The sequence below is a fragment of the Labeo rohita genome, unplaced genomic scaffold, assembly GCF_022985175.1.
Source record: "Labeo rohita strain BAU-BD-2019 unplaced genomic scaffold, IGBB_LRoh.1.0 scaffold_54, whole genome shotgun sequence".
NCBI lineage: Eukaryota > Metazoa > Chordata > Actinopteri > Cypriniformes > Cyprinidae > Labeo > Labeo rohita.
Genome location: NW_026129462.1, coordinates 132,495 through 144,319, shown reverse-complemented (window position 1 = coordinate 144,319; position 11,825 = coordinate 132,495). Strand labels below are relative to the sequence as shown.

Here is an 11,825-nt window from a genome sequence, read left to right as displayed (position 1 = left end):
AGGCATACAAAAAACAATCACAGTAAGTAAATCATAGACCCAGCACTTTCAAGTCTCATGTTTTGTCCTCACAAAACATGCCAAATAATTAATTGAGCAATAAAATCTGTCCAATCAGCCAGAGCGAGTAACAGGAATTTCTCCTCAAGGAACAATATCTAATGTTTTATTCTTGTAAGCAAAATTGCTTTATAATTTAAATTATATTCTTATGTTTCTCTTAAGTGAAGGATCGGACGATCCTCAAATGCAAACTGTGTGTGTTTTGCCTCAGAGCAACCATACATTTGTGTTGTGTTTTGCTTTCTTTTTATTTTTTCTTCATTTATTCTTTATTCATTTAGAATTATTAATCATTTAATCATTTTATTATTTCATTTAATAATATAATCATTTATAATAATCATTATAGTCATTTATATATTCATTTTATTGATTCATTAATTGATTAGTCATTTATATTATATTATAGTTGTTTTTAATATTTTTTTTGTTTAGTCTTATGACTGTGTAGCTTCAAGGGCTGTTTGTCTTCATGAACAAGAGATACAAGGGAATGTTTATAGAAACTCAAGGTTTATGGGATGTTGTTGTGAACCAGTTTGGTATAACAATACTTGTTGGATTTGTGTTCTCCAGATGAAGTCTTAGCATTGAGACATACGCAACTAAGACTATTCAAACTCTGCTCCTTTTTACCATCATACTTCATCTCCTGCTTCTGCTCATCTTTGGCTTCCATCGGTCAGCTTCCTAACTGACAGAAACCTGCTTGTTAGTGGGGTTGGGGTAACTACAGCTTGCTGACTAGTTGTTCTGTTACCAAAAGACTGATATTTTCTGACGGGATCTGGTGTCCGGGGCTGGGTCTTGTTTTTCTGGCGTGTGGACCTGATCTTACAATTGCCGTTGTCGGCAGGATGGAATAACACGGCATGTGGGTTAGAGTCCTGCACCTGGTGCTGTTATCTCCATAAGAGCGGAGTCTAGATTATTTCTCGCATGACCAGATGGTGGAATGTACCAGACCACTGGGCTTTCAAGAAGTGATGCTATTTGACCGTTATAGTGATTTGCAATTTGCAAATGACTTTAGATATCACATATTTGCTACTGGTGAAGGCGTGAATGTTGATAGGTTTCTACATGCAGGTGTGATTTGAACATCCACTGAGAACATTCAGAGAAACATAGATTAAGGTTCAATGACTATTAAAAGTAAACAGCGATTTTTTTTAAAGCATGATTTCTTTTTTTAATATTACACAAAGCAGTCAAAAACGTACAACTTAACGTAGTGTTGAACAAGTCAGGGGTCGGGAACGTTGCATCTAAATGTGTTGGGCACACAATTTTACCTTTATCACAAACAAGGACATATGACAAATTAGAATATTAACAAATTTATATAAACGTTTAACCCATGTCTAAACTGTTTACTGTACCTCCTTGTTTTGTTTTACTGTTTGAAGAAAGTGCAGAGCCTCCATATGGTTTGCGTTGACCCTCTACAGGCATCAACCTTTGCCCTTCGTCGTCTCCACTTCCTTTGGTACTCAGAGGACAGGTTAAATAAAATAGCACAACTCAAGTGCAGAGACTCCATGGTGGTTTATACTTGCAAACTCACATTAGCGGATTTATATGTTCTATACGTTTATTATTTTAAAAAGAATTTAGTAAACAATGTGTATTTCTGAATCTTACCTGAAATTGTTACAAATTGCTTGATGCAGGAACGACAGCTTTGACGCTGCTTGACACAGGAAATGCAACCGTGACGTGACCTGACAGAGGAAATAAAGCTGTAACTTGTCTTGGTACAGGAACAACAGCTTGACTGGACTTAGAAAGCGCAGCTCCGACTTAACTTAACACAGGAAATAAAGTCATGACTCGACTTGACAGAGGAAATATAGCTGTAGCTCGTCTTGACACAGGAAACATAGCTTTAACTTGACTTGCCACGGGGAGAGCAGCTCTGAGTTGCCTTGACACAGGAATGACGGCTTTGGCTTGACTTGACTCGGAAGCTTGACTGGACGCTGAAGCTTGACTGGATGCTGAGGCTTGACTGGACACTGAAGCTTGACTGGACGCTGAAGATTTACTGAACGCTGAGGCTTGACTGGACGCTGAAGATTGACTGGACGCTGAAGCTTGACTGGACTTGGAAGCAGCATCTGTAGCTTGACCTGACTCTGAAGCAGCAGCTGTAGCTTGACTTGACTCTGGAGCAGCAGCTGTAACTTGATTGGACTCAGAAACTTCACTTGACTCAGGAAACACAGCTGCAACTTGACTCGGGTAACGCAGCTGTAACTAGATTTGATTCAGGAAATGCAGCTGCAACTTGACTTGATTCAGGAAATACAGCTGCAACTTGACTTGACTCGGGTAACGCAGCTGTAACTAGACTCGACTCGGGGAACACAGCTGTAACTTGACTTGATTCAGGAAATGCAGCTGCAACTTGACTTGATTCAGGAAATACAGCTGCAACTTGACTTGACTCGGGAAACGCAGCTGTAACTAGATTTGGCTCTGGTATGGCAGCTGTGACGTGACGGAGCTCTACGTTCGCCGCCATTTTATGAACGTGCTCTGCCGTCACCGTCAATTTATGAACGAGCTTCGCCGTCGCCGCCATGTCGTGAACACGCTCCGACGCGGCCGCCATTGCATGAGCGTGCTCCAGCGTGGCCGCCATTTCGAGAGTTTAAAGGATAACGCCCCCTCCATAAGAGGTTCTACAGCTAATGCTGACACCTCTGGAGGCATTGGTGCAGCTTCTCTGATGAGGAAGGACTCTGGAGCTGACTCGTGGTCCGACGGGGCCTATAGAGCAGACTTGAAACCAGACGGAAACTCTGGAGCAGGCTTGTGACCAGAAGGGAGCTCTGGAGTAGACTTGTGACCAGACAGGAGCTCTTGAACAGGCTTGTGACCAGACGTGACCTCAGGCGCTGACTGGTGAGCAGACGTGACCTCAGGAGCTGACTGGTGAACAGACGTGACCTCAGAAGCAGACTTGTGAGCAGACGTGGCCTCAGGAGCTGACTTGTGAGCAGACGTGGCTTCAGGAGCTGACTTGGGAGCAGACGTGGCCTCAGGAGCTGACTTGTGAGCAGACGTGGCCATAGCTTTAACTTGACTTGCCACGGGGAGAGCAGCTCTGAGTTGCCTTGACACAGGAATGACGGCTTTGGCTTGACTTGACTCGGAAGCTTGACTGGACGCTGAGGCTTGACTGGACACTGAAGCTTGACTGGACGCTGAAGATTGACTGGATGCTGAGGCTTGACTGGACGCTGAAGCTTGACTGGACTTGGAAGCAGCATCTGTAGCTAGACCTGACTCTGAAGCAGCAGCTGTAGCTTGACTTGACTCTGGAGCAGCAGCTGTAACTTGATTGGACTCAGAAACTTCACTTGACTCGGGGAACACAGCTGCAACTTGACTTGATTCAGGAAATACAGCTGCAACTTGACTTGATTCAGGAAATACAGCTGCAACTTGACTTGACTCGGTAAACTCAGCTGTAACTAGACTTGACTCGGGAAACGCAGCTGTAACTAGATTTGGCTCTGGTATGGCAGCTGTGACGTGACGGAGCTCTACGTTCGCCACCATTTTATGAACGTGCTCTGCCGTCACCGCCAATTTATGAACGAGCTTCACCGTCGCCGCCATGTCGTGAACACGCTCCGATGCGGCCGCCATTGCATGAGTGCGCTCCAGCGTGGCCGCCATTTCATGAGAGATCCAGGCGGCCAGCGTGTTCGTGGCGTCGCGCTCCAGCGTGGCCGTCGCCTTGCGAGCGGGGTGCGCGGCCGCCATTACCGCAACGTCGCGTTCCTCCTCCACGACCCCCACAGTAAACGGCGAGCCCACACACAATAAGGCAAAGTCCAACAACATACAGAATGATGAACACGGACCCTCGCGTCTGAGATTTGATTTAAACGGCTGATTGACTCCCTCGATGAAGAAGTCAATCAGCACGCAGTCCTGAAAGTTTGTATGGTGGGCAATGTCCAAATACTCTTGTATGTAGCCCTCGAGTGCTTGTGTGCCCTGCTCGAGGGCTAACAACAGTCTTGCAGTGTCCGTACCTGAGTGACGTCCGTGGAAAAAGTTGCTGGATCCTTGTGCGACGGTATATTCTGTTACGAAATGAGTGAGACGAGAGGCGAGCGGATCCAGATGCAAACTTTTATTACTGGGACGAGACATAGACATGGTCAGGCAGGCAGGGTCAAACAAAGGCAGACAGATGTATGAACGGCGTGACAAGAGTAATCCGTGACAGGCGAGGGTCAAACCAGCGGCGAACGATATCCGTAAAGGGGAATAATCCAATAACACAAGTGAGAGTCCAATAGGCAGGCAGCAGACAAACGTAAACGAGATGGCCAGGCAGGAACGAAAAACACAGAGTACCAGGAAACTGGGAACTTGGAACTAGGAACAAGGAGAACAGTGCTAACACTCGAGAGCGCTAAACGCAACTGATACAGATAACAACATAAACACTCAACAATACACCGTGAACCCGAAGGGGGAAGTCCGGGGCTTTATAGAACACCTGATTGGTCATGGGGGCTGACGCAATCGGTGCAGTGGAGGATGGGAGATGCAGTCTGGGGTGTAATGTAACAGTCAGAGGGCCAAGAGGTGAGAGTGACATCTGGTGGTGAGCGGTCCGCAGATCACGACCAGATTCATGACAGAAATATTATTTGGAGTAAAGTTTGGGTATTACCTAACAAATATCTCATTCCAAATAAAATAAAATGAAGGTCATTTAAGATACTGCACAAATTTTACCCTGATAACCATTTGTAAACAGATTTATTGAAGATATAGATGTCAATTTTTCATTATACTCAGAAATGGTACCTCATATCTTCTGGCACTGTCAATATTCAAAGAGGTTATGGTGGGAGGTTTCTGGATTTATAAATGACAAAGTGGTGTGCAACTTTCTTTTACTATACGAACGTGTAATATGTGGCTCTTTGAACAATAAGAAGTCGTCGAAAAATTATCAATACATTACATTATCAATCTCTTGATTACACGTTTCATGTTAATCGTTGCAAAATTAAGCAATCAGAAACCTATTTTTTTCTGTGGTACTTAAGGAATTAGATATTTATATAAGCACCATGAAGGAGATTACAAACAAAAAAGCTATACAATCTGTGTTTCTTCGGTACTTTTAAGTTATTGTGAATTAGGAAGTCCTTTCATTTCATTGTTTTATTTTATACAAACATTTTGTGTATACCCTTGGCACTTTAGTTATGTATTTGTTGTTCAAGCATTAATTAAAAAAAAAAAAAAAAAAAAACAGTAGCTAATTTTAGCCAAAATCAGACTACGTTTCAGTTGACAATGTGCGCATTATTTCTTCCTTTTCCTTCGTGTCAGCATTCTAGCTAATTTTAGCCAAAATCAGACTACGTTTCAGTTGACAATGTGCGCATTATTTCTTCCTTTTCCTTCGTGTCAGACAAGTACAACTCGATCACATTAATAAAATACTACAAAATGTACTTACCCACCAGTAGATTTTAGTAGAATAATTCGTAAAGCTTTTCCTCGTGGTTATGGAAAGAAAAAACGTTAAGGCGTTAAACGTTATGTTTATTACGATTTCCTGTTTTTATTTATTTACTTATTTCTTTCTTTTTTTTTTTAATGGGTAATGCTTGACTAGACGTGGTTGTCTTAAAACTACTTGGGGCACTTAAATAAACTATTACAGTAATAATCAAGGTGTAAGCACAATTGCTTTTGCATATTTCATACTGATTTCATATAGGGTCATGGTGGACTATAAATGCACGTGTAAAGGACGTCACCCTGTGGACGTCCTCTCACAACTGGTTCACAACAGTGTATGTATTGAACTACACAGAGCTAAAACTTAAAGTAACAATTATATATGCAACCCCAGAGAACTGTATGTATGTACAAATGTATCTGAATGCATTTTTAGGAAGAGTTCTGCGTTACATATTTTTACGGATTTATGCCGTCCTACCGCGACTATTTTTGGCCAGGGACACGACCTTGCCGTCGGACCAATGTTAGCTGGGGCATTACACCAAACCCGATTGCACTCTAACTAACTAACACTAACACTCAGTATGTGAATTGTCAGCTATTCTGTCCACTCAGTTTATTAACAGAACAAATACATCTCACATTGGACAGGAAAATTGTAATTGGTTTCGTTTGGATATTTACATATTTATCTGAGAAAAACCAAAGCAATACTCACGTATCCTGGCTTGAAGAAGAATAACGGCCCAACGGTCTGTTCAATTGTAAAATGCGCTTCGGAACAGTGATGAGAAACTTACACGTCGTACAGTGGTTGTCCAGACAGCCTAAGCACAACCTTCAGCGATCCGTGGTTGAATGACAACATTGTGACAACCCAGTAACAACCTTAACAACACAAAGTAGACCCAACAACCATTTAGCCATGTTGTTACAATGTTGCTAAAAGGTTGGCTACGTTGTAGCAACATTCTGTGTTTGTACTGTATTTTTAAGTATTTTTTTTTTACAGTGTAGCATTAGATGGTCGTAGACAAGAAAGGCCCAGTTTTATACCATTGTGCTTTTAAACTTTCTTTATTCATTGGACCACTGTAATGAAACTACACTTAGTCAATATTTAATGGATTTTCTTTAACATGTAACTTTCCACTTGTTGATAGCTTAGCTGTTTTATTCACTTCACACATCTCTGATTATTTAAATGGTTTATACTGTACTGCTTTTACTTTCATTTCAGATCTGATGGAGGAAACTGAAGAACAGAAACAACATCATGTCAAAACTAGAGAAACAACTCACTTACAGACTGAAAGAGTTTCATTACTGAAAAGAGACAAGAAAAAAATCACTTGCACTCAGTGTGGAAAGAGTTTGGCATGCAAGATGAATCTCAAAGTTCACATGAGGATCCACACTGGAGAGAAACCGTACACATGTGATCAGTGTGGGAAGAGTTTCACACAATTACCACACCTTAAAACACACATGAACATCCACTCTGGACTGAAACTGCATGAATGTGATCAGTGTGGGAAAACATTTTCGACGGCTTCATACCTGAAGAGTCACCTGAAAGTTCATTCAGAGAAAGAGCAACATTCATGTTCTTTATGTGAAAAGAGTTTTTTGCATCTGAACAGCTTAAAATTGCATCAGAAGATGCATATTGGTGTGATAAATTATATGTGCTTTGAGTGTGAGAAGACTTTTATTACAGCCAGACAATTGAAACTGCACCAGAGGATCCACACTGGAGAAAAACCTTACAAGTGTTCACACTGCAACAAGAAATTCAGACATTCAGGAAGCCTGAACGAACAGAAGAGGATCCACTCTGGAGAGAAATCTTATGAGTGTTCACACTGCAACAAGAGATTCAGACAGTCAATCTGTCCAACCAGCCAGAGTGAGTAACAGGAATTTCTCCTCAAGGAACAATATCTAAAGTTTTATTCTTGTAAGCAACATTGCTTTATAATGTAAATTATTTTCTTATGCTTTTCTTAAGTGAAGGATCGGACGATCCTTAAATGCAAACTGTGTGTGTTTTGCCTCAGAGCAACCATACATTTGTGTTGTGTTTTGCTTTCTTTTTATTTTTTCTTCATTTATTCTTTATTCATTTAGAATTATTAATCATTTCATAATTGTATTATTTCATTTAATCATATAATCATTTATAATAATCATTATAGTCATTTATATATTCATTTTATTGATTCATTAATTGACCAGTCATTCATATTATATTATAGTTGTTTTTAATATATTTTTTTCATTGTTGTTTAGTCTTATGACTGTGTAGCTTCAAGGGCTGTTTGTCTTCATGAACAAGAGATACAAGGGAATGTTTATGGAAACTCAAGGTTTATGGGATGTTGTTGTGAACCAGTTTGGTATAACAATACTTGTTGGATTTGTGTTCTCCAGACGAAGTCTTAGCATTGAGACATACGCAACTAAGACTATTCAAACTCTGCTCCTTTTTACCATCATACTTCATCTCCTGCTTCTGCTCATCTTTGGCTTCCATCGGTCAGCTTCCTAACTGACAGAAACCTGCTTGTTAGTGGGGTTGGGGTAACTACAGCTTGCTGACTAGTTGTTCTGTTACCAAAAGACTGATATTTTCTGACGGGATCTGGTGTGCGGGGCTGGGTCTTGTTTTTCTTGTGTGTGGACCTGATCTTACCGTCGGCAGGATGGAATAACACGGCATGTGGGTTAGAGTCCCGCATCTGGTGCTGTTATCTCCATAAGAGCGGAGTTTAGATTATTTCTCGCATGACCAGATGGTGGAATGTACCAGACCACTGGGCTTCTGACTCCGGGGGCACGAGTGAGGATGGGGACAACTCTCACGGGCGTCTACTCCTGACTTAACTACTGCAAGGCCGAGTGAGTGTGTTCTGTTTGACATTTCATGAAAAATTCAGTACGTACTGTGTTGGTAGCTTCTTGCTACTGGGTCAGATTATATTATTTCTTCAGTTGTGGAGTGGGCAGATGTTAAGATAGATGAGATAATTAATTTTGGAACAACTGAACAAGCATTTTAAGATCAGTAAACAGAAGCAGTAACACATGATTAATAGTTTCTAAACATACAATCACAGTGCTGAAAGGTGTTCTCATTTTAACCTAAGGACAACAGAAAAAATGAAGGGGTTAAATTGGGTTTTAAAAAAAAAATGTTGAAAATGTTTTAAAGGTTCTTAAAGATATTTGTCAGATTAAACAGATGCTAAAGTAATTGCTGTGAAGGTAAAGAGAATTCTGGGCAAAAAAGGGCCAAGTTTGAACAAAAGCTTGAGGATGTTTGTTTTTGCGTGTGGGAAGCACATCACTAACAGTAGGGTAAATAACTCTGAAATTCAGAAATTTAATGGGTTTAGATGTGATGCAGACACTAATCTCGCAGAGAGTGCTAGCCTCAAAGCTGGTGTGAATCTTGATTTGCAGTCTAAAACTCTCAAAGGAAACCTGGAGTGATTATATACATATTTATATGCTATATTTATATCTGTTAATAATATGGGGAATTTTAATCTTGCTCCCCTAGTTTTATTAGCTTGAAAAACAACAGCTGAGTGAGAAATTATTTTGTCTCAGACTCTGAGAAAGAGTGATTTCATCAGGTTATTTTTACAAACTTCAATGACATGTGAAACTGGTTATTTTTTATATTTCTATGGACAACAATGGTTTTTAGTAACTGATGTTGCTAATGGGCTTTGATCAATGCTACTAGCTATTTTTAACAATTATTTGTTAAGTTCAGGGCCCAATGACTGAACTCCTGAAGCTGGAATAGTTTTTGAGGAATTGACACAAGTAGCATTCGCACTAGATATATCAGATACAGTGGCAGAGATTTTGCATTGGTTACATGACATCTATGCTAACTCAAAAATGGGAAAGTCAGAATAACTATGAGAGGGGTATTAGTCTCCGCAACTCATACCATGACTCAAGGCCTTTGCCTTGTTTATACAGTTCAGACAGTCTTTTTTGCTTTGCAAAGTGAATCTTTGTAATTTTTGATGTTAACTATTTGCTGTCTACACTTTATAAATGCACTGCGTTGCATTAGTGACTAATGAGCAGCAGGACGTGTGACAAGTGGTCCACGATGCTAAAATTGCCAAACATCATTTTTGGGAAATTTAGTTTGTTTCATCTGAACTAATTACAGATGGTCAAGATGATGCAGAGCTCTTTAAGAAATTTTTAAGGTTAGAAACATTTAGACAATTTGGAACTCCAAATTCAAATTTGATTTTCTGCGCTGTTCATCTTTTGTGAACAATGGGGAATGCAAGGCAGGTTGAGCAGTAACTACAGACTAAAAGTCTCAGTGTCAGTTAATTTGGTTGTTCAAAATGTGAGTTGGCAAATGGCAAACAGCTGAAATGCTAAAATCTACATGTACTTCCATTGTGCCTTTGGGTGTTGTGCATGACTTTGGAGCAGGTTGGCAGCAGAGTGGTTTCTCATTAAGAGGTGAGACGGTTGCCGCCACATGAACAGCAGAAATCTTCACTGCTCATGTCATCTGTGCACTGAAACACCTCACTCACAGCTCACAGTTTCTAAATTATCAGATGGATAATAGGCTCTGAACCTTGCTTTCTTTTCTGGTCACACCAGATACACAGTGTGTGTCCGTCACTTAGGCGTTTTTAATTTGTCCATGTTTAAACAAAATGGGCGAGGGGATTGTTAGGAAACATGCAGAAGAAGTTAATGGATGCGTGACGTCAAAAATACAATTTGGCAACCCTATTCTATTTAGCTGGGAAAACCTGCACCCTCAGGGCTGTTTTGTGAATTTGTGATTTTATGACTCTTTTTAAAATGCCAGATGGGATGTTTTGGTTATAGTTGGCAAAATATTTACTATCAATAGGTACTGCTGTCTTTATGGCTAAATACTGGTTTGAGACATCATTCCCTGATGGGAGTGTTAGACACTATTGATTCTGGCCAGGGCAAACACACTTTAATGGTCAGGTATGTCACAAAGTCTGTGGACTTCATTGGATTTTCATACTACCAACAATGACATTTGTCATTTGAAAGAGTTAATCACACTCTGAGATCAAATGTGGTACGACAGAGCTAACATGGTTAGACATGCTTGTATTATTTCTGTGCATAATATGAATTTATCAGCTTTTTGGCTGAAGGTCAAATGTTGCTATGAGAGATCTTGCTATGGCAGGTGTGCATTTAATTCAGATTTTCTTCTGATAGATCGATTGGTTTTAATCAGGCAAAGGTTTGAATTCAGGCTTAATGATGTGTGGAAACCTCCTCCAGAGGGGGGCGGACATAGAATTCTGTAAAAATTAGTTTATCATTAGCAGCCCCTTCAGATCTAAATTATGTAGAAATATTAGCCAAAATTAAATGGATAGATAATAGACATTGTGAATTTGCTTATTAATTTTCAATGAGACCCGGCGAAATGCTGTAGGAAGGAGTCATGGGGAAGAACCTTGTCTTTTAGTGACTTGGGGGCCACCCTCGTGATGAAGATATGGTGGGTGGGGGGGCTATGATGATTAGCTTTCACCGGACTACAGTTTAGTCGCCAACCGGTCTCTATGTTCTTTGTTTATCTATCAAGGTTATAATGGGGTCAAAATAATTCCAACAAAGTTTAAGCAATCTTGTTTTTCAAAAAGAGCAGTCTCTGTTTTCCGTTCTCTTGTTTTTCGCAGATCATTGTCAGCGACTGAGGAAGATTGTATTAACTAAAATATAGAGGAATTGTGTCCAAATTATTTTTCTATTATAGTCCTACCTATGTTTCGCTAGGCCAGCACATTCTGTGTTATTGTAGAGGCCATAAGTATGACAAGCCCATATGGTTATTTTTTTAGGACCCCACCAGCAGAGCTATATCTCATGTTATTTTAGGGGCCACTAAGAGGCCTTAAGGAAAACCATCTGTTTCCCATGATAGTGTTTACCTTAAGACCCCCGCCCCAGTGATTTAGGATGACATGCTTTCGTGTGGAGACCACTATAAAACCTATCCTCAACCAAGTAAAGAGGAGTTCTCAGACAACTCGGCTTGATTGTCTCGGCAATAAAGTCTATCTTTTGGCATCAAAACCCAAAACTCAAGAGTGATTCTTTGACGGGGAAAGAGGGGAGACCACAACACGACTTTCCAGAAATTCGCTGAGAAATTCGAGCCTTATCATAAGGGGGACAGTTTGTGTCGACAACGGCAAACA

At 40.5% G+C, this 11,825-nt stretch overlaps 1 protein-coding gene across 1 annotated transcript in view; it reads left to right on the top strand.

Annotated features, from left to right (window-relative positions):
- Nucleotides 1-14: 14 nt before the first annotated feature.
- The window catches only part of LOC127161075 (zinc finger protein OZF-like), an 82,307-nt gene continuing 70,496 nt past the window's right edge, over nt 15-11,825 (top strand). Inside the window, exons 1-2 of the mRNA XM_051103712.1 lie at nt 15-22; nt 6,815-7,483. Of these exons, the coding sequence (XP_050959669.1) occupies nt 6,820-7,483 (664 nt within the window). The 5' untranslated portion in view covers nt 15-22; nt 6,815-6,819. The remainder of the gene's footprint in view (nt 23-6,814; nt 7,484-11,825) is intronic.